The sequence below is a fragment of the Asterias amurensis genome, chromosome 3 (genome assembly GCF_032118995.1).
Source record: "Asterias amurensis chromosome 3, ASM3211899v1".
In the NCBI taxonomy this organism is placed as follows: domain Eukaryota; kingdom Metazoa; phylum Echinodermata; class Asteroidea; order Forcipulatida; family Asteriidae; genus Asterias; species Asterias amurensis.
Genome location: NC_092650.1, coordinates 20,050,475 through 20,073,414, shown reverse-complemented (window position 1 = coordinate 20,073,414; position 22,940 = coordinate 20,050,475). Strand labels below are relative to the sequence as shown.

General features: G+C 39.0%; 2 protein-coding genes across 5 annotated transcripts in view; one reads left to right on the top strand and one right to left on the bottom strand.

The window, feature by feature from the left end:
- Window positions 1-13,512, bottom strand: part of LOC139934384 (amine oxidase [flavin-containing] B-like) — a 20,458-nt gene extending 6,946 nt beyond the window's left edge. Inside the window, exons 1-5 of one of the 4 annotated variants that reach the window (XM_071928597.1) lie at window positions 12,145-13,512; window positions 5,590-5,675; window positions 3,549-3,643; window positions 3,015-3,152; window positions 110-1,590 (exon numbers count right to left, since the gene is read on the bottom strand). In XM_071928597.1, the coding sequence (XP_071784698.1) occupies window positions 1,306-1,590; window positions 3,015-3,152; window positions 3,549-3,643; window positions 5,590-5,647 (576 nt within the window). In that variant the 5' untranslated portion in view covers window positions 5,648-5,675; window positions 12,145-13,512 and the 3' untranslated portion in view covers window positions 110-1,305. Of the gene's footprint in view, window positions 1-109; window positions 1,591-3,014; window positions 3,153-3,548; window positions 3,644-5,589; window positions 5,676-6,417; window positions 6,548-6,577; window positions 6,684-12,144 lie in introns of those variants that run through there. The other 3 variants (XM_071928596.1, XM_071928595.1, XM_071928598.1) reach the window with 3 other exon arrangements.
- On the top strand, window positions 6,753-22,940 carry LOC139934383 (xaa-Pro dipeptidase-like). The gene is made up of 15 exons (XM_071928593.1): window positions 6,753-6,913; window positions 8,192-8,375; window positions 9,004-9,131; window positions 10,204-10,267; window positions 10,672-10,719; window positions 11,665-11,726; window positions 13,521-13,565; window positions 14,322-14,444; window positions 15,202-15,270; window positions 16,276-16,353; window positions 17,299-17,447; window positions 18,728-18,912; window positions 19,452-19,559; window positions 20,181-20,264; window positions 20,772-22,940. Exons 1-15 carry the CDS (start codon window positions 6,906-6,908, stop codon window positions 20,880-20,882), a joined length of 1,446 nt encoding a protein of 481 aa, XP_071784694.1. The 5' UTR covers window positions 6,753-6,905; the 3' UTR covers window positions 20,883-22,940.

Sequence of the window (22,940 nt, the reverse complement as noted above, 5' to 3'; positions counted from 1 at the left end):
GTTTACTTATTATAATATTATTATTATTATTATTATTATTATTATTATTATTATTATTATTATTATTATTATTATTATTATTATTATTATTATTATTATTATTATTATTATTATTATTATTATTATTTTACAATTATTATTAATAGAGCCTGTTATATGTGAAGGTGACCATGTTTTAAACTCATTGATTTTATTACACAAATAATAAACATGTATGCTTTTATTGAATTGCATTTATTACTGACAGTGCTTTTCTGAAGTGTTTTCTATTTTCCTCTGCATTCTCTGCATTCCAAGCAACACATACTAAATTTCTATTGAGAAAAAAATTACCCAATTGTTTTTTTAATAAGTGTTAAATTTACATTGGGGATAAACAGATATATAAAGATTGTTTTGAACTGTATACATGCATGTACATAGTTGCGTGTGTATTCAGTGGTTTCCTTGAGTACATTGTCTAACTGTGAGATAAGTTTGTTCTTTTCAATATAATAAAATCACAGGCATAATTACTCAGGTGGGAGTTGAACCAATAACCCCTGCAATTTTGCTCTAATGAATGCAGGGGGTTATCAGCAGCATCAGAGTTTGATTCCCACAAAAAGCCGCTGTTTTTTTCACAGGACTTGGTAAAGTACCGATTTCATGTATAGAGATCGACAGTGATTAACACACAGTGTAGGGTGAAACACAATCAAATTGACATGCATGAACACATTCTTAAATGATTGAGGGGGGGGGGGGGCTAGTTGTTTAAAAGAGAGGTAGGCCTATCTTTGGATAAATAGCCTAATTTACAGGGTTTGTAAAAGCGTGGAATTCCACAGAGAGACCTTGATTAACGGTTCTTTTGACACTTAGAAAGTCAAGGTTGTTTACTTCAATGCCCATACACACTCCTATTCAATCCCCCAAAAAAACTTTCTTCAATTTGTCCCGTAAAACCAAAAGTCAAGTTTTGTTGTAGTTTACTATAAAATGTCACCACGGGAGGGCAGTAACATGTCTATTGTATAGTACAGGGACCGTTATCTAACAACAAACAGCCGTTTATTTACATCCAGGGTTTCAATCTAGAATAACAGTAAACAGCCGTCACATACCTACAGCTAGACCAATCAACGCGCCGAATGAAGCGTGTATTTGTTTGAGGTGTCGGCACGATCGCATGCAGACGACTGTTGGTACGATCAGTAAATGGCAGCCGTTTTAAAAATATTACCGGCAAAATTTATGTTTTCGACGTTAAATCAAGAGCTGTAAATCTTGATTATTGTTGAATAAACATTCCAAGGATGCATATCATTTGACATTTAACACCTGACAATGGCGGAATTTGGACGTGGGCGAAGCAGCAGCCCGCTTCGGACACGGGCAGAGAGACCGTTCTTGGACTCGAGTGTTGGTGTAAAATACAGCGTCTCTACGCCGTCTGTCCGCGCCGGAAGCCCCGTGGGACGGGGTCTTCATGGGTCCGCTGCAGGCGGTGGAACTTCCCGTGCTAGTAATGTCAGCGGTGCTGGCAGCGAATCTATGCAAGGTTTGATGAATGAGTTTCGTGAGCTTTACTTGAGTCGAATGGAGAAACTGGAAGCAGAGGACAGTGGGCATGAAGAAACGGCAAAGGTGAAACTTGGAAGTATTTCTTAATTCTTATCTTTTTATTATTATTATTATAATTATAGAAAATGTTGAACTGTCACTTGCTTTGTTTGTGTGTCAGTTTGACTCGGCCAGTAACAAGTGTCAGCAAATCAGTGACTGGTTCTGTAAAACACTCATGTCATTTTCACATGCTTGATGTATGTTTACTCGATTGTTTTATTATCATAAAACCTTAGTGTTGTTCGGTAGAACCATGGTAGAACAACGTAGAGATTGAATAATACTTTACTATGTGAGCCAAGAAGGCAAAGAATATTGTGCAAGGTATCCTATGTGTTATGTCATGTATGGTATTTGTAGTTAGAATAAAGTTTACAACTGTGTGTCAAATTTTCATTCACAATCACAATAATAATCATTTGGTACGGTACACAATACAACTGATCTATGTTTGCTATTTCAATTTTTGGTACCGGTGTCATGACCTACATGTATTTCGGTCTGTTTTATACATTTGCTTTACTTTTAGCATGCAGTAGTACTAGTGAATGCTGGTCATCTCGCCACCTGACAAGCTCGCCACCAACAAAGTCGCCCCCTGCAAAGTCGCCCCCTACCCGGCTCGCCCCGGGTTGAAACAAAGTCGCCCCCTGGCAATGTCGCCCCCAAACAATGTCGCCCCCTAGCTTAATTTCGAGACCTCAAAATCTAATTCTGAGGTCTCAAAATCAAATTCTTGAAAATTACCTCAAAAACTACATACTTCAGGAGGAGCTGTTTCTCACAATGTTTTATACTATCAACAACTCTCCATTGATCGTTAACAAGTAAGTTTTTATGGAAATAATTATTTTGAGAAACTACCTATAGTGTCCACTGCCTTTAACCGACTGAGAGTATTTCTTTTTCCCCTGGACAGGATGCCAGTCCGTCGCAGGTTACTCCACAGCTCTCATTAGTACCCCTTTGCACTGCTGGGAGGGCTTGTTTAAGGACACAAGTATCGAGACTGACCGGTGCCCAATTTCATGGCTCTGCTTACCGTAAGGACAGAATCGGCGCTTCTGGAAGCAGGGAATTCCGCGCTTTCGGCAAGCCTATTTCAGGGGTTTGCGGCGAATTTGGTGTCTGCGCGTGCGTACTCCATGTTACTAGGCCATTTACGCCTACAAGGCTAGCGCATAAATTCGACGCTTGCAAGTAAGCGGGGAATGGTTATCATTAGCGCAGAATTCGGCGGTAAGCAGAGCCATGAAATTGGGCCCAGGCCAGAATTTGAACCCACATTCTGTAAATTACAGAACTTGAGGCCACCACCCTTGACTGCTCTGCCAGGACACCCAAAGTAATAAAGACCTACTCTGGGTTTTCAAAAACGAACTTAAGTCTCGTTTTGCACGACTTACGTTCCTGAATTCGATCGTTCTTTCAACTTCGTTCACTATCTGGTTCTGGATTCCATATTCCTTGGCCAGACGGATGATCCTGTTTTGAGTGGGTCCGATGTACGTGCCACCAACATCCAGATACTCGAAGGCTGGGTCCTACAGAGCAATTTAGTCATAATAATAACAACAAAACTAGGTTCTTATAAAGCACTTTTAAATCACATCCCTAGGGGCATATCAAAGCGCAGCTGGTCACTGGGCCACAATAACTCTTTCCTACCATCTCTCAGCTCCCTGCCAAATAAGTACGCTAAATCAATCACAAGAACCATCTCTGCCCTCACAGGAACCCGTTTAGCCATGGGTTGTCAGAAGCAATTTTAATAAAGTGTCTCCCTCAGTGACACAAGTGTCAAATCGTGATTTAAACCCACCCTTTGATGAACAGAAACACCCCAGCTTGAATCGGTAAACAAGGAAAAGGCTCAATATTCAGATTTCATTTATAGGACTAATCTTTGAAAAATTTGTTTAAGGCAGAGAGAAGCTTACCCTTAAGGTGTAAGTCCGACCTCCCACTCTGTCCCTGGCCTCCAACACCAGAACATTTTGGCCTTGCTCCTGGAGTAGTTTGGCAGCAGAGAGACCTTTTTGAATGGAAATATTGAAAACATTATATGACTTGGAGCCTCCATTAATTAGAAATATTAGAACTCGACCTCAAGGCGCTGGACACTATTGGCACTGTTGGCAATACAGTAAGCATACAGTAAGCATAAAAACTAACTGGGTACTGAGCAATGGGGAGTTGTTGATAGTATAACACATTGTGAGAAACGGCTCCCTCTACAATAACATTGTCAATGAGAAAGAAGTAATTTCTCACTCAAATTTTAGAAGACTTTAGGCCTTTTTTAGACAAGCACACAACTTGTGCGACAAGGATGTTTTTTCCTTCATTATTCTTTTGCAACTTCAAAGACCAATTGAGTCAAATTTTCACAGGTTTGTTGTTGTATGCAAACGTTGGGATACACCAAGTGAGGATACTGGTCTTTGATAATTACCAAAGGTGTCCTGTGCCTCTAAAGAATTGTTTGATTTCATGGTCCGTCTTGGATGAACTGTCCTAACAGTAGGACTTAATCCAACTTGAGAAAACTCATGACTGCCCCATTGCAAGTTTCACCAAAAATGTACAGGGCTTGAAACACCGACTGGACAACCAGCTAGAGTCCAGTATTTTTAGCACTTGGCCAATAAGTTCAGCACTTGACAACCAGCTAGAGTCCAGTATTTTTAGCACTTGGCCAGTAAGTTCAGCACTTGACCAGTTGACCCCAAAACCATTCCTACAGTTTAGTGTTTCTCTAAGATCCTTCGAAAAATGTACAAATGTAATGACCCCTTGCATAACCTGAAGTGCACTACACAAATGCGTGTCCAGCATTTCCACCAGTTTAAGAGTCAATTGCAAGAGCAAATTTTAAATCACAAATTGGCGGACAAGAATATAGGCACTTGTAAATTGCACTCCGTGCAAGGGGTCAACACACAATTCCAAACCCCTCCTAAAAACTCAGCAAATATAGAGAGAGAGAGCTCTACAAACTTTTAGTCTAGTGAGAGTCCAAAGCTACAGGAGGCTGCGGTCGGGTTGGCTTTATATAGTGGTATCTTTACTTGTCTCCCACCTCTAGGACCCCTGTTCTATTCCTGCCAGAGCACTACATTGTATGTGGATTTAGCCTTCTTTCAGGCGAGTTTAAAAACAAAAACAAAACAAACTGGTCTCCAAGATTTTTCACTAATCTATATTTCAAGAAAATGGAGATGCTTTTCAACACTGAACTTGCCAGACAGATCACATGGAGTGGATGTTGACTGCTCCTCAGGTGTTTTAACTGGCAATTGGCCAGAGGACCACTGTTTTTTAGGATTTTTGTTTATAAATGCAAGTCGCCATGCAGAAACACAAGGCCAGAAGGCCACTTCAAAGTGTGGGCTACAAATTAACCGTGTTTTTCAGGAGCCTGCCAACTACTCCTCGGGCTGAAACAGGGTATACCCCTTTACAGTCCATAAAGATAGGCTTGGGTATCATCCAACAGAAGCCTGGCTGGTCAAAAACACTACCTCTCCAACAAGTGTATTGCTTGTAGTGTCACGACCAGGACTCAAACCCACACTCTGCTTTATCAGTAACACCACCAGAGCTCACTTCTAGAAACTATAAGGTTCACAGGGGAACCTTATAGTTTCTAGAAGTAACCTGGGCCCAATTTCATAGAGCTGCTTAAGCAAAAAATTTGCTTAAGCACGAAAATAGCTTGCTTATTTTACACATGTTACTGGCAAAGATTTCATGGCATGTACATTGCTTGTGACTAATATTTAGCTGTTGTTTACTTAGCATAACAATTGAGTGGAGTCTTAGCCGGTAATCTGATTTTACAAAGCAAAGATTTTTTTGCTTAAGCAAATTTTTTTGCTTAAGCAGCTCTATGAAATTGGGCCCAGAGCTTAAATCCAGTGTCACACTACAATGTAGGCCATGTTAAGAGAGAACGCTGTATCTAGTTTCTGGCCTCACCGCTGATTCCCCCTCCAATGACAATGACATCACGTTTCCCGTTAGACATGGTTCCCATCAATGGTCACTGAGCTTGCTAGAAATCACTGGAAAGTAAAAGAAACCATAGGTAAGGCTCTGTCATACACAAATTTCTACTGAGTAAAGTCTACTGTGTATGCTTCGTTGTTGAAAGGGCAAGGGCAAAGATGCATTTTCTCCTTAGTAAAGGGCACCCTGGGGCCCTGGGGAAATTGTAAATTGTACAACTGGAGCATTGCAACTTTCAAGGGTACCAAGGCAATGACCTGGGGGCACGGAGGCAATCGCCTATGTTGCCTCCGTGAAGTAACACCAGTCAAAGAGTCTACTCCTACCCTGAATGAGGTTCGTTCTGCTAACGTGTCCACTTTGAGACAATAATAATATAGCCTCCTAATCATACTGACTGTACTACTCAGGCAATCAATCAACTGAATTAAAAATCGATACGATGCGTCAGAATCAGATGAATAAATAAAAAGTGCCTGAGTTTAATAGTAGTAGGCCCTAGTAGAACACAGCTCCAAGGATCTGTATTCTACAAAGAGTTACACAAATTTCTGTAAGTTGTTAATTTCACAGTTTGGTGTCGTGACTGGCCGGCTGTGCACACATTCTATCCATCATACAGTGGGGCCATACAGTGATGACATCGATTGTTTATACTTTTGCAACAACCGGCCCAGAGTCATTCAAGACTAGACTTATTCCTGGAAAAGTTTCCGTATGGCGCCACCACTTTTTCATTCAATATGAAATAATATAGTATCCAATTAACCTCTATGTATGATAGTATGAGGTCCTTACTCTATGGTATGAGATATCCCTTTTTGAAAAAAATTGTGAAAAGTGGTGGCGAGGTGCGGAAAGTTATCCCAACATAGCTGTACGGGGGAGAGCAATGCTTTTATGAATTAAAATGTGCATGAAAGAAACAAACAATAGTTAAAATTGGCAAAACATTCACCTGGACCACACCACAGTGGTGACCTCTAAACTCCCTACCTATCTCGCAAACTCGTGATCTATCGATATCCGGATCTCGTGAACAGGAGATCAATCACGTGATTAGACATGTGACACGTCAGGGTTTTTCTTGTCATTATTTTTTGTTCTACTGCTGACATTGTGTGTGTGTTGCGCATACTGGTGCTGTTGTTGACATTGGTCGGTGGTGGTGGTGTGGTACGTCCTTGCTTTGCCTTTGGTTTATGGTTGTCACCCAAAAAGTGTCCGCTGCTTGTGTGTGATCTTTAAAAGATTTGTGATCAGCAAGACCAAGTTGAGCAAGACAAATGCCTCCGTAAGTAACTGGACAAAGCCACTCACTAGTCCTCTTTTTTTAAACTTAAAGACACTGGACACTTGCTTGGTAATTGTCAAAGACAACTCTTCTCACTTGGTTGATGTGTATCTCAACATGCATGTGAAAATTTGAGCTCAATCGGTCGTCGCAGTTGCGAGATTATGATAATAATGAAAGAAAAAACACCCTTGTCACACGCAGTCGAAGTTGTGTGCTTTCAGATGCTTGATTTCGAGACCTCAAATTCTAAACTTGAAGTCTCGAAATCAAATTTGTGGAAAATTACTTCGTTCTTTAAAACTACTTAACTTCAGAGGGAGCCGTTTCTCACAATGTTTTATACTATCAACCTCTCGGGACCCAGGCATTACTCGTCATGTCACCAAACAAGTTAGTAAGGTTTTATGCTAATAATTATTTTGAGTAATTACCAATAGTGTCCACTGCCTTTAAATGTTGACATTTCAATTCAATCAAATCAATCATCATGTCAAGGCAGTCGATGTTGATCGTACCACCACAGAAAAATGGTGATTCATAAAAAATATATAAAATTTAAATACCCAAATTATTGCACATAGTTATATAGTAGAACAACCCTGATAACATGACATTTTCCCTAATTATTTACAGGAAAATGGAAACATAGGCCAAATCTTATTCTTGTCTCATCATTTTTTAATTGTTTAAAGGGTCTATAAAAAGTAACTTTTGTAGGACAAAATACACAATGTCCACAGATTTACACTCAACTTACAGTTTACTCAGTTTGAAGATAATGATAGTAGAAAGCTTCCCTGAAAATACTACGTGCTGAGGTGCTGTAGTTTTTGGGAAATGAGTAAAACAATGTCATGAAAATAATTTTCGTCTCATGAGACGGAAATTATTTTAATCATTTACAATCGTATTTTCATGACATTGTTTTACTCATTTCTCAAAAACTACAGCACTTCAGTAAGTAAGATTTGAAAAGAAGCTTTGCACTATCATTATCTTCAAACCCTGTAATTTTAATGTAAATCTATTATATGGACATTTTGAAAAAGTACCCAAATCCTTTAACTAAATTTATTTTATATCTTTCATTTTTCAGTAAATTTATTTTTGTTTCTTTTTCTGAAGACGATCAGAGCATACTGATCGAAACGTCGAGTTGAAACCCACGACGCACTGTGCACTGTATTATGCACTGTATTTTACATTTCCTTTTTATATATATGAAATAACATTAATTTCATGGGTAAAAAGAATTTTATTTCCCTTTCTCCTCAGTCCAATTTATTCCCTGGGCGGGAAAACCTTTCCCGTTCCTGCCAAGCTGCATTCAGACAATAGAGGGCGCTTACTGAACCGCCTGCGAGGCAACAAGGATGTACCCTCTGGGGCTGTGATTCTCCTGGAAGGAGGGAAGGAGATCAACCAATACTGCACAGATATCGAACTGGTGTTTCGTCAGGTAATTGAGTAAAGTGTATAGACCCGTAGCACAACATGCAGCAGGCATACACGCCTTCTTCTGTCGGCCATTTTGGGGTCAAAATGTGCACAAAAGGATGGTACACGTGTTTACGCACCCATGCGCATGTAAACATGTGTACCATCTTTTTGTGCATGTTTTGACCCCCAAAATGGCGAACAGGAGATGCGCCTGTATGCGCGCTTTGCGTGGTGCAATATGTCTTTAAGCCTTTATTAGCCCTTCTTAAACAGTTGTGACAGTGTGAAAATGCAAAAAATTGTTAATGGCCTGACGTTTCGACCCTAGCAGAGTCTTTCTCGAAGGCTAAAAAGTGTGAAAATGCGGCAGGGTGCTGTTAGATTAAAATGTTTGTGAATCCCTCTCCCTAAAACCACATTCCTTTAATCATTTTCCGAAACAATTGTATACATTAAACAGCCCCAGTGCTTCTTACCAAGTACAATTTATGGTCATTTGTTGAGGTACACCTCCCTATAACTACTACAACAAGACCCTTGTATAATAACCAAATTGTAAACATTGCAACAATCATTATTTAATTTAGAACCACAAGGGTAGTTATTTACTCCTAACAATTGGTATTATTGCTGGGTTTTTTTTCTAGGAATCCTTTTTCATGTGGACATTTGGGGTGGAGTTGTCTGGATTCTTTGGTGCCATCTCTGTCGAAACAGGCAAGACTGTTCTGTTTGCCCCCAAGATTCCTGAAGCATACATTGTATATGTTGGCAAGTAAGTATAAGTTATCATTGAAATAATAAGTTGCTGATTTGTTTTTTAAAGGAGTTTAAAGACACTGGACACTATTGGTAACTGTCAAAGACCAGTCTTCTCACTTGGTGTATCTCAACATATGCATAAAATAACAAACCTGTGAAAATTTGAGCTCAACTGGTCGTCGAGGTTGAAAGGAAATACACCATTGTCACACGAAGTGTGTGTGCTTTCAGATGCTTTATTTCGAGACCTCAAATTCTAATTTTGAGGTCTCGAAATCAAATTGGTGGAAAATTACTTCTTTTTTTAAAACTATGTCACTTCAGAGGGAGCCGTTTCTCACAATGTTTTATACTATCAACCTCTCCCCATTACTTGTTACCATGTGAGGTTTTGTGGTGATAATTATTTTGAGTAATTACCAATAGTGTCCACTGCCTTTAAACTTGGTAATATGTTTGTTGCCTGTTGTGGCAGGAGATTCTGCCCCCCCCCCCCCCGAAGATGTTGTCCCCCATGTATGCCAAACTGTTAACAAACTTCTTCTGACAATGTCCTCTTTTGAACCCTCCTCCTCCAGCCCGTGTTAATTTCCAATGTGAGGGACAGGTTTCCATATGACACCTGGGGTCGATTTCACAAAAGTTAGGACTAACTCAGTCCTAACTTAGGACTAGTCCTAACTTAGGACTAGTCCTAGGAGATGTTAAAAACTTGGGGCTAGTCCTAAGTTAGGACGAGTAACTTGGCAATCCACCCCTGCTTCCATGTACCTTTGAACACGGGGGGGAAAAATAAAAGGAGGTTGAATGATCCCTCTACCGGATTATTCTGAGCGGGTATTTGCAAACCAAAACCAAATGGTGAAGAATTAAAGACGTTACTGTGGTCACATGGTCCAATGGTTACAAAGTTGGGGGTTCGAATCCCTGAAGCTAAGTGATGATTTCACAATGACTAGCGACTGAGTATCATAATTTATAATCGTATACTTTAAGATTGGCTGTTGCCAGCTTGGTGTTTATATGGGAGTTGGCTGAGTTCCAGTCAATTTTGAAACAATTTTTTTTTACATTTTTGTTTTCAGGTTGATGTCAAATGAGGATTTGAAAGAGCGTTATGCTGTTGATGAAGTGCACTTTGTTGAAGAGGTAACTTTATTACCGTTTACTGTACTGTGTTTTCTTATTTCATTTAATTTCATTGATTAATTCTGGTCAAGGATTCTTAGAAAAGTTAACTTTAAATTACTTTACTAGCCAAGGTATGACTCGTCTTTGAACGTTCGACGGTCCAAACAGCAAGTTCAAAGCTTTGTTCGGAGCTTTCAACCTAAGTTAACATTGTTGATATGACATATAATTTTTAATTGTTGTTCCACTAGCCGAAACCCCAAGTGTTTGTACCGCAGTAAACACTATTAGGCATACTATTTTTTGCTTTTTTTCAGGGTGGTTCTATTAAATTTTTATATTAATGACGCCATATTCAGTAATTCATTCAGTATTCATGTTCAAATTCCATAGCAGTAACATCTTGTTTATCTTTGCTACAGATGGCAGAAGTGTTGAGAGCCATGCAACCAAGCACTCTCCTCACATTGGTAAGTCAAGCATAAAGCGGAGAGTTGCCCTTGAGATTTGTTTCTCTTTCATATAAATAACCCTTGTCACACTACAGAGCCAATACCCAGGTAATTCCTGGGGATTTTGAAGCCAACTGCCATCCCATGTTTGTTTCACAGTTTTCTTCTGAAAAATGTAGGCGGAGTCTTTTAGAAGAAAAACAGTACTATAGATCTGTGTTGTGGCCATGGTGGGCGGGTGCTGGGCGGGTCTGCCCAGGACTCAAATCTTTCGCCCAGTAATCTGAGCAAAACACACTCTGCCGCCCAGCAAAGATTTCGCCGAGAATAAATATTGTTCACTGTGCATTGATCTGAAACACAGGTAACGATAGGGAGTATCAAATGTCACAGACTGACAGAGAAAGAACACAGTCAAAAGGTCAACTTATTGCATGGCACTATAACATGAGCAGTTTTAAAACCTGGCACCATGCCTTCAGCTTGCACTGTAATGGCCTCATAATCTTGGGGGACTTTGAACAAATTGGGTTTATAACCCACCACTAAAACTGGTCTAGCTAAAACACTGCTTTTATATAGACCCTTGTACTGACGTCACATGCAGCTACATGGTACAGTATGCCGATGCTTTAATAAATAAATCTTAAACAAATCTTACCAAGCGCTGGTATTTAGAAAAAACTAGTCACTGCGCTATATGACCAAGGGAAAATGAATGGTAGGCTTGACTGAAGAGTTAGATTTTGAGATTGGATTTGAATGAAGAAATGTTAGGTTGTGATCTAAGGGTAAGAGGCAAGCCGTTCCACTGGTGACAGGCGGGGGCTGCAACCAGTTTTTTGGGGGGGGAAATGCATGTACAAAATTGTTGTGCATCTTTCAGAAACCAAGTGTGTTTCATCTATGTAGTGGTGTAGCATCCAGAACCCTACTAAAAATTTAATCGTTATCTTTCTACAGAAAGGTGTTAATACAGACAGTGGATTGACTTCACATGAGGCTACATTTGACAGCATTGACAAGTGAGATATACACTTGTTGTTGTTTCGTCAGTTCCAACAATCCAATAGGGGGCCTATAATACCATTAAAGGCATCGGTCACCTTTGGTAGGGGTTAATTTCACAAAGAGTCCTAGGAGATGTACAAATTGCATGGATAGTCCTAAGTTAGGGCATATAACTGGTCCTACATTGTAACTCGAGATAAGACTAGACCTAACTCTTTGTGAAATCCACCCAGACTTTTTGTGAAATCCACCCAGACTTCTCACTTGTGATAAAAGGCGCCAGGCCTGAAGTCTTTTAACATTTGAGTGATGAGTAATTACCACAATCTCAAAAACTACATTACTTTAGAGTAGAGGGAGTTGTTTCTCACAAGGTTTATTCTATCAACAGCTCTCCATTGCTCGTTACCATAACAAAAAAATTATGCTTACAATTATTTTGAGTAGTTACTGATAGTGTCCAGTGCCTTTAAGTTGCTGTTTCTACAATATCATTTTCGTGTGGATGTAAAGTTCATTACAATATGAGAAGGAAATTCCGTTCTGAACTGTGCAGGAAATGATATAAATCTTGCAGGTCAAAGTTTGCATGTATGTAAACAATGGATCACATTCCATTGTTCCTGACATAAAAATTGTTCTACTGGACCTATTGCATGTATTGTATAAATATTGGCAGGATATGAGCACATTGTCACGCGGTGAAGTATTGACTTACTTCACCATTTTTAAAGGCAGTGGATACTATTTGTAATTACTCGAAATAATTTTTTTCATAAAACCTTACTTGGTAACAAGTAATGGGGAGAGATTGATAGTATAAAACATTGTGAGAAACGGCTCCCTCTGAAGTAACGTAGTTTTCGAGAAAGAAGTAATTTTCCACGAACTTGATTTTGAGACCTCAGATTTATAATTTGAGGTCTCGAAATCAAGAATCTGAAAGCACACAACTTCGTGTGACAAGGGCTTTTTTTCTTTCATCTCGCAACTTTGACGACCAATTGAGCTGAAATTTTCACAGGTTGTTATTTTATGCATATGTTGAGATACACCAACTGTTAAGACTGGTCTTTGACAATTACCAATAGTGTCCATGGTCTTTAAGAAGGGAAGCCAAGTTTAAAAAAAAAGCCAGATTTCACCAAGTGGTGATACTTTGTGACAATGCATGAATGATATGCATTCAAGATTTCTATTTTTATCTCCATGTTTGCATTGTCTCAATTTAGCCTTTGGTTTCAATTGTAGTGTTTTTAACAAACCAGATTAACAACAATAATGTTTGTTTTGTTTAATTCATAGAAAAGAACAAATTTTCAATTGAGATTTGTTCACAATAAACATAAAATAAATGTATAAATTCATCCAGCCCACATATAATTGACTTTTTCACAGCGAAATTTGAAACATGACGCCACTGGATTTCAAAAACTAAAGGTATTTACCTTCTGAGGAGGAACTCTTTGTCAGTAAACAATGTGGTCAACTCCATATAGATTACCAACCTACTCTTTGATATGACCTTGCCTTGTTTGGATAAAAAGGCAGGGATAATTATTTTATGGGGAACAAACAATTTTTCCTTATTAGACTCCTACCATATTTCATCTATTTGTTGAGCGTCATGGCGGCCAATACTTGGCAAAATAATGGATGGCATGTGACACAAGTTCCATGTATGTGATTTATAACGTTCATTCATTTTTATTATACAAAGCAGTTATTTTTTTTTTAATTATGCGTAATGTGTATGATATGTTTCTAAGACAGTAATTATTGTCCTTCTTTTTTCCCCTTTTGTTTAGGTTTACTGTCGATAATTCTATACTCCATCCAGAAATATCCGAGTGGTAAGTGTTGTAACTCAAATATGAAGCACTCAAATTTATTTTGTAATCTTTTTAAAATCTTTAAAACTTTGCTTTAAACTATAATTTAGAAGGAAGATGAAAGAGTTTTTCTCAATGTCTTTAATACATGCAGGGCTCGAAATTAACACTGTACCACAGACCTGCGACCCGTAACTTAAGCAGTGGGCCTGTGAAATCGCCACTGGACAAGCCCAGTGGTATTATGGTTTTTGACTGACTAACAGTAGTAATGCCTCATATGAGTAGCATCCTTGTGAAAAATGTTGACAATGAATCTAATATATCGTTCAATTCTGTTGAGTATCAAAGTACCCCGACAAATGTGATTGATCTTTGCTTAGTGCTTGTTTACCTCATTTTGAATCTGGTCTTGTAAAATATATCTTGGTTCAGTAAAAGTGTTAAGCAACAAGCCATGCAATCAGTCTTGTAAATTGAGAAAAGAGTTGGTGGAAAGGATCCTTGATTTTTCTTTTTTATTGCAAATAATAATAACAATACAAAAACTTAAATAATCGCGCCCTAAGCATGTAGACATGCTCGGGGGCGCTGAACACGGCATTATGGACAAGTTAAAAAATAAGAAATGGAAATTATGACAAGAAGTTAGTTGCACCTAAAAGTTTTATGCCATCACCACAATTTTTCAGCAAAGCTAAAACCCTGCGTTTTACCCGTAAATACTGTGTTAATCCTAAAGTGATATATTTTGTTGTGGCTCCTTTTTCATTTCAGTCGAGTCTTTAAGAGCCCGGGAGAGCTTGAGATTCTGCGCTATGTCTGTCAGGTCAGCTGCGAGGCACACAAAGAGGTTATGAGGAAGGTCAGACCAGGCATGCAGGAGTACCAGCTGGAGAGGTCAGTATCTGTCTCACGCGTGGAATTGAATCCCTCTCAGCCTTTTTTAGGTAGTGGGGACACTATTGACCCATTTCACCTGACGTCATCATCAGAAAAATCTTGAATGCGCCATACCGGTGGGCAATTTCACTGTGCGTTTTCATATATAACTCTATGCCGTGCGTTATGCAGCGTTAATACACATAAAACCTAACTGCCCACCAATATGGTGAGCGTGGCATCAGTCGCCTCATGTAGGAGTGCACAGTTTGATTTTGGCAAATACAGACAAATTTACCCAAACCAAAGTACTTGTAGTGACACAAATGTGTTCACCATATCTCAAAATGGCGTATTGTCATTTAGAAGAAGAAAAAAAATTCCGCTGGAAAATCTTATGGGAAATGTTAGGGTAGCACTTATTAGTCAGTGCAGTTAGTGCAGAACTTCGTAAGTAGGACATGGGTACAACGTAGTATCTGAAAGCAGGGCAGAGAGTACCTAATAAATATTCTCCTGGATTCAGAAATCTACTCCGCGGCAGTAGTATAAAAGACGTTCTCAAGATCAAGTCTACACAGCATAGTTATTACACATGGTGTTACATTAAACTGAATATACATTGATATCTCACCATGCAATGCCTCAAAACCTCAATACATGGAATGATTGCCTGTCCATGAACTATAACAAAATGTTTTGATTTATCTCCGCGAATTTCATTTCTCGATGTTGTTATTCCTAAATGATTATTGTTTTGATTTTTGTTTGACAGTACATTCAAACATCATGTGTACTACCATGGGGGATGTCGTCATGTGGCTTACACCTGTATCTGTGCAAGGTAACAAGATTTCCACTCTCGCTGCTTACCCTAAAAGACCGTAAATACATGCCTGTGTTTCAGATTAAACTACAATTAAGTTATACAATTAGTGTCAAGTAGCCATTGTATAAGACGGCAATACTGTTTAGCTCATTCATCAGAGACTGCTGGCCATGGAAACTGAAAATGTAGTCGCTGGTAGATGTAGGCAGCTGTTTGAATGGCCCTCCATGAAGGCTTTTTTTTAATACTATAATAATATAATATAATAATAATAATAGTAATTATAATAAGAAGAACACTTATAGCGCGCCGGTATCATGCTCATGGTGCAAGGGAGAAACACAAGATTAATGAAAAGCAGCTGTGAAATAGTGTGTTTTGAGGGCCTCTTTGAACTCGGGTTATATCAAGTTTACTCTTGCGGGTACCCGTTTATATCCCTGGGTGAAGTGAGGCAATTGTTGTAAAGCATCTTGCTAAAAAACACAAGTGTCATTACCAGGAGTTGAACCCTTACTTGGATAACTTGATATCATGAAAGAAGTTCATCAGGCTGTTAAAATATCAACTTAATAAATGAATTTTCTATGAAACACAGCCAAATACTCACGTTTTTCGTTTACGTTTCGACTAGTATCACTAGTCATCCTCAGAACGAGGCACCACCAGTCGGTTGGTGGCGCTGTTGCCTGCTTTGGCCACTGGATGGTGGTTTGGCCGATTGTGTCCTCCCCCTGGGTGGAACTTGGGGTATGAGGGAGTCCCATATGCGTGAGAGTTCGTACCCTCCCTCGTCTCTGTTGAGAGTAGATCGTCGTCTCCTTGTCCAAAGACTTTCCCTAATCCACCGTCTAAACACTATAAGTGTTCTCAAGTCGAGGCTCCACGAATGGCTCGGCTTCGACACCCTTCACAACCAAAATAATACAATAATACAATAAAATAATGCCAAAAATAGTTCATTGAATTAATATTTATTATTGCAAGTTTTTATTCAAAGTTTTGTGACTGTCTTTGCAGTGGTATCAATGCATCAGTGCTTGACTATGGGCACGCTGGAGCTCCAAATAATCGCCAGATCCTCGATGGAGACATTTGGTAAATTTCCTACAAATTTTTTATTTGGGTGAGTTTTTAATTAAGAACTCACTACGCGGCAGTGTAGTTTATATAGAAAAGTCACCTCGATCCATGAGGCGAAAGTGGTAGTCCTTGCTGATTTCCTACCTTTGGCCTAGGTAGTAGTTAATAAGCAGGTGCTAACTTGATCGAGTTGCTTATGGGCCGATTTTGTGCTTACTGTACGACTTCCATCTTATAGCACTGCTAACCATAGTTAGTACACAAAATGGCAAATATGTCTCAACAATGCAATGAACACCGTAGCAATTTTGTCTGCTACAGAAAGCACACAAATTTGCTGACTGTTAAAGGCACTGGACACTATCGGTAATTACTCAAAATAATTGTAACCATAAAATCTTGAGAGCTGTTGATAGTATAAAGCATTGTGTGAAACAGCTCCCTCTGAAACAAAATCTTTTAGAAAGAGGTAATTTCTCACTCAAATAATAAAATACTTCAGCTGAAGCCTTTTATTATGCATGTCAAAGCACACAAGCTAATGCAACAGGGGTGTTTTTTCTGGTAAAGGCACTGGACACTCGGTAATTACTCAAAATAATTGTAACCATAAAATCTTGAGAGCTGTTGATAGTATAAAGCATTGTGTGAAACAGCTCCCTCTGAAACAAAATCTTTTAGAAAGAGGTAAGTTCTCACTCAAATAATAAAATACTTCAGCTGAAGCCTTTTATTATGCATGTCAAAGCACATAAGGTAATGCAACAGGGGTGTTTTTTCTCGCAAATTCGACGAACAATTAAAATCAAATTTTCACAGATTTGTTATTTGTATGCATATGTTGGGACACACCAAGCGAGAATACTGGTCTTTGACAGTTGCCAAAGTGTCCAGTGCCTTTCAATTGGGCCCTGGACAGTTCTCAGAGAATAACAATTATTTTATCTTGTTGTTTACCAGCTCATTTGACATGGGAGGAGAGTACTACTGCTATGCGTCAGACATCACATGTGCCTTTCCAGCCAATGGCAAGTTCACTGCTGATCAGCGTATGATCTATGAGGCTGTACTCAAGGCCAATAGGGTAGTCTTCAAGACCATGAAACCAGGTAGATTTATCATCCTTTATGCTAATGTGGACTAAGAAACCAGGCATGCAGCTCTTCCGTGTTTCCGCGGATTTCCGCGTTTAAAACAAAATAATAAGTGCTAAAAATAAACAAAATCGTAATCAAAATTATTTTACAAAACCTACAAAAATAAGCCTAGTATATGCTTACCATGCACCTTAAATCATAATAAACCTCAACTTTTTCTAGGGTACCGTTGTGGGTCTTGTGTCCCGTGGCGTTTCGGCTGCCTCCCTCCGCACTTGCGTTGTGCCTTTGAAGATTTTCTTCTTTTTTTTTCAACGGGCAGTTGCATGCCTGAGAAACAATTTACAAGAGCGGGTCTTCAATCTGCTACCTACGGATTAACATGCTGGTGCTCTACCAACTGCGCTATCTGATCTAGCCTTAGTGGTTGCAGTCTCCCTATTTTGCCAGTATCTTTGTTTGGGGGTGCCAATCAGGGCCCAACTCTACGCTTTTTTCACCGTTCACCGCTTACTGGACAAGCGCAGAAGTTCTGTTCTAGCTGTGTAAGCGGAGAATGCCTAGTAACTTGGAATTTGCACACGCACAAGCAAAACTTCTCTGCTAACCTGTGAAATACGCTTGAAGTAAGCGAGGCATTCCCTACTTCCTTAAGCGTCAATTCTTTGCTTACGGTAAGCAAAGCCATGATATTTGGTCAAGAAGTCATTTAACCTGTAACTGCTGTATAGCCAGCGATAACACCCAAGCTTCTGATACAACCTGTAAAACGGCAGCAGTGCGATCACCCTAAGTGGATTAAGAGAAAACTGAAAATTTTAAATACCATGGGGTTTAACAAAGAAAAATTGACAGAGTGGGACTTGAACCTGCAACCTCCAGATCATAATTTTCTGAATCAATTGTTTTTTTGTTTTTTTTAAGATGTCCACTTGATAGGAATAGACCCAGGAGAATGCTGAGGTTGATAGCAATTTTCTTTCTTTGTGCATGCTCTCAATATGTCGGCTAATAATTTCAAGTAGGGTTTTTGGAGACACCATAAAATCTCTTGTGAGCTCTGGTGGTTCTGAAAAAAGTTTTTCTCAGAACCACCAGAGCTCATAAGAGCTATCTTACAAGAGCTTTCTTAAGAAATGATTACGAGAGCTTTCTTAAGAGCCTTTTTTTTCTTCTTTTTTTTCCTGCACAAAATCCGATTGATTATAGCTTCACCATGCAAAGATTCACATCCTAGTCGTCAGCCATTTGTTTATTTGATAACATTTTGAATCTCCAAATCTCAAAACTAGGTGTTCTCTGGCCGGACATGCACCGGCTGGCAGAGCGTGTTCTCCTTGAGGAGCTTACCCGTCATGGATTGCTCAAAGGTGACGTAGATGAAATGATGAAGGTGTACCTGGGGGCAGTCTTCATGCCTCACGGCCTGGGCCACTTCATGGGTTGCGATACCCATGATGTAGGTGGATACCCGAAGGTAAATAGGAATTAAGAGACTTGAACAAACCATAATTGTTTCTTCAGTAATATCAAGATGTCCAGACTCAAGGTCTTGTGTTTCTGATCACCAGAGTGTGGGTTCGAGCTATGTTCATGAAACCTGTGTCTTTAAGCAAGACATGAACCGTTATTGCTGCTTTCCTTGTATAGGACGTAAAGCCATTGGTCCTGTCTGTTGTGTAAATGCACACACAAAAAAACAGTGCACTTTTCTTAAAGAGAAGGGGCTTGCCCTGGTGTTCCTGGTCTCATCAGCAGCATGTTTCGCCACAGCACCTTGTAAACCATTACATGGTTCTATAAAGGAATAGGTCTCACACTTCAAAACGTAGCTCCACACACTTAGCCTGAAAAAATACCGAGCGCTTTGGGATGTAAATGGCATCTTTTATATTTGTTGACTTATCATCATGTATAATTATGTGGCAGTATTGTCCAAGTTGATGTGTTCTTTTTATGTACATTATTATTACTTAATTGAAGTTGAGTACTTGATCATTCCTGTCATATGTTTAGGGTGTAGATCGAATCCAGAGACCAGGTATTAAGAACCTGCGTACCGCTCGTGTACTGCAAGCTGGTATGGTCATTACAGTGGAACCTGGATGCTACTTCATTGCAGAAGTAAGTTTCTGGCTCCACATTTCTCTCTAGAATAATGGTATCAAATATATTTTGGCATGTCAACTGCATGGACCTTCCAAACATGATGAGGGATAAACACCTCTGGCGTGACTTGTTCATGGAATCTCGCCTGCGACCGCTAAATGATGATGATGATGTCGAGTGCACCTGACTCAAGATCTAGTATTTCTGATCAGCAGAGTGTGGGTTTGAGACCTGGTCTTGACACTTGTGTCCTTAAGGAAGACACTTTTAAAAACACTTTTTTCAAGAAACTTATCCAAAGTGAAGGGTTTGCCCCGCTGTGCATGCAGTGGCTGACAAATGTGCTTCAGCACTTTGTGTAAACCCTTACATGGCGTTATATATATCGGTCTAATAATTTTCTCACCTTCCACCTCTGGAACCCTGGTTCAAATCCCAACGAGGGCACTATGTAGATTGGGGTTTTCAGTCTCTCTTTACTATTGTGTGAGTTTTCCCTGGAATAGTTCTTTGGGTTGTCCTCCAACATCTACAACTGAAACTTCCTTTCCACTGAGTTCTTGGCTAGTTCAGTGATTAAGTTCACTTGTGACTCCACAACCAGAATAAATCAAATGAAATTTTTTTTTATTGTAGACCCTGGAGCCAGCTTTGAAGAACCCTGACATGATGCCATTCCTCTGCCCAGATGTCTTAGAGAGATTCAAGAACTTTGGAGGGGTGAGTTTCAATTTGTTTTTTAATTAAATCAAACAACAGATGCTAACTTAACTGTTTTACTACTGTTGTATTCCAACAGAACATCTAGTAATAGTTCATTTTTTGTATTTCACTGCCTATCACATACCTAGGCCCAATTGCACTGCTCTGCTTGCCGTAAGCAAGGAATCGGCGCTTGCAGAAGCAGGGACCTCTACTGTGCTTATGTCAAGAGTATTTCACGGGTTAGAGGCAAGTTTTGGCTTGTGGGCGTGCGTCCTCCACGTTACTAGGCAAACTAGGTTTACACAGCTAGCGTAGAATTTTGGTGTTTGCATGTTAGCAGAGAATGGTGATCTTAAGCGCAGAAATCAGCGGTAAGCAGAGCCATGAAATTGGGCCCTGATAGCCTTGTGATGTTAGGTGATCTCTAAAATCTTTTTTTTTTAGTAATGGTAATTGGTATCTCCATAGCAAAGGTTTAAATTCAACTATTCAATGAATACTTTTTACTGCATTAATACTCAGGTCCGCATCGAGGATGATGTTTTGGTGACGCAAGATGGCGCTGAGAATCTCTCCTCGGGTGTTCCCAGAGAAATAGACGAGATAGAGGCCCTGATGGCAGAAGGACGTTAGATGACGGAGCCTCGTGACCAACCAAAACTGCCCAACCATCAAGGGACCAGCCGTCGACACAAAGAGTTAGGTCTGCATGCTACAGTGCAGGGTTGGGACTCGTCCTAAGTCATAAGATTAATCCTAAGTTAGGAAGAGTTTTGTGAAATCGACGGCAGGGCCCAATTTCATAGAGCTGCTAATAACAGCAATTTGCTTAGCATGAAATTTCTTCCTTGATGAAACCAGTATTACAAACCAAATGTCTTTGCTCAGCAATCATTAGTGGGGAAACAGTTTGTTGGAATTTTGACTGGTAACTTGTTTTCTGTTAAGCAAGATTTTTCAGTGCTTAGCAAGTTTTCATATACCTATTGGCTTTATGAAATTGACTTCAGTTTTGGATTATACCTGCTTAACTTTTAACATCATGCTGACCAATTTTAATTACAAGGATTACAAGGAACCAATCAGGTATCATGCAACAATAAATAAACTTAAGATTTTGGCACTGGCAATGATTTTCAGTTTATAACGATGTCTTTGTTGATGAAAGAACTGTGCTTGTTCGAGAGGGCTTCTATCCATCTGTTTCAGACCATTTTGATTTTGTAACTTGATTGTGTTTACCAAAATTTAACATATATCGCACCTTAATCAATTGGACTTCCAAAAGGCTCACTGGGTAACAAAGGATGACAATTCTGATTCTGAACCACATGGTCAAAAAAGCTAAATAAACCTGCTATAGATTCAATAAAATTTGTGTTTGCTTGTATCAAGAAAATCATACTTGACCAGTTACCGCCAGGGATCTACCAGAAATTTGTTTCCCTTCCAGCTTGGCAAGATTATTTTTTTTTTATATAATACCTCTGGCACTAAGAAGCAATGGCTGGACAAAGCTAAGGCAAAGAGAAAAAAGATTCTGTTTGAAGTACTGGGAGTTTGTTGTTTATCTTTTGAGCAAAAATAAATTTTAAAAAAGGAAAAAATTATGCAATGTGAATAGCGAAGCCATGATAGACATGCAAGGCTGCCATCGGGGGACTTACCAGGTAAATCCATTGTTCACGGTAATTAATTTCTGAAATATTTTTGTCTTACTATGTCTATATATGTAAATCACAAATTGCTATTCCCAATTGTCTGTATGTTTTAAAAGAGAAAATTTAACTTTGTAGCGATTACATTAACTGTCCGTGGCTGATTGAATCCTATCAGTTTTTAGAACTGTGCATTGATCTGATGATAACACATATCTATTGGCTACGACCTGGCCTTAAAATGACCTTGTTGAACACGGCCAGTTGTGTCAAAGTACACTTTAGAATAAAATGGAATATTGAGCAATATATGGCTGTATGGCTTTATCCAAACTGTTTTAATCTGAAACTGCTTGAAGAAATCGATATGATAGCTGCATCCAATGACTATACTTTATACTTTGAAGTTAAATTTGCTTTTAGCTTTAATTTTGACCATCATTTAAAGGCACTGGACACTATTGGTAATTGTCAAAGACTAGTCTTCACAGTTGGTGAATCTCAACCTATGCATAATATAAAAAACCTGTGAAATTTTTGAGCTCAATCGGTCGCCGAAGTTGCAAGATAATAATGAAAGAAAAAACACCCTTGTCACACGAAGTTGTGTGCGTTTAGATGGTTGCTTCCGAGACCTCAAGTTCTAAACCTGAGGTCTCGAAATCAAATTCGTGGAAAATTACTTCTTTCTCGAAATCTACGTCACTTTAGAGGGAGCTGTTTCTCACAATGTTTTAAACATATCAACCTCTCCCCATTATTAGTAATCAAGAAAGGTTTTATGATGATAATTGTTTTGAGTAATTACAAATAGTGTCCACTGCCTTTAACGATGTATTCCCTTTACTTGTCGATTGCTGGGTATTTTACAAGCAATGTAATTTTTTTTACTTATTATAATATTATTATTATTATTATTATTTTACAATTATTATTAATAGAGCCTGTTATGTGAAGGTGACCATGTTTTAAACTCATTGATTTTATTACACAAATAATAAACATGTATGCTTTTATTGAGTTGCATTTATTA

Coding starts and splice junctions, on each gene's coding strand:
- LOC139934383 (XM_071928593.1), top strand. Junction 18,913..19,451: donor ATGTAGGTGGATACCCGAAG/GTAAATAGGAAT, acceptor TCATATGTTTAG/GGTGTAGATCGAATCCAGAG. Junction 19,560..20,180: donor GATGCTACTTCATTGCAGAA/GTAAGTTTCTGG, acceptor TTTTTATTGTAG/ACCCTGGAGCCAGCTTTGAA.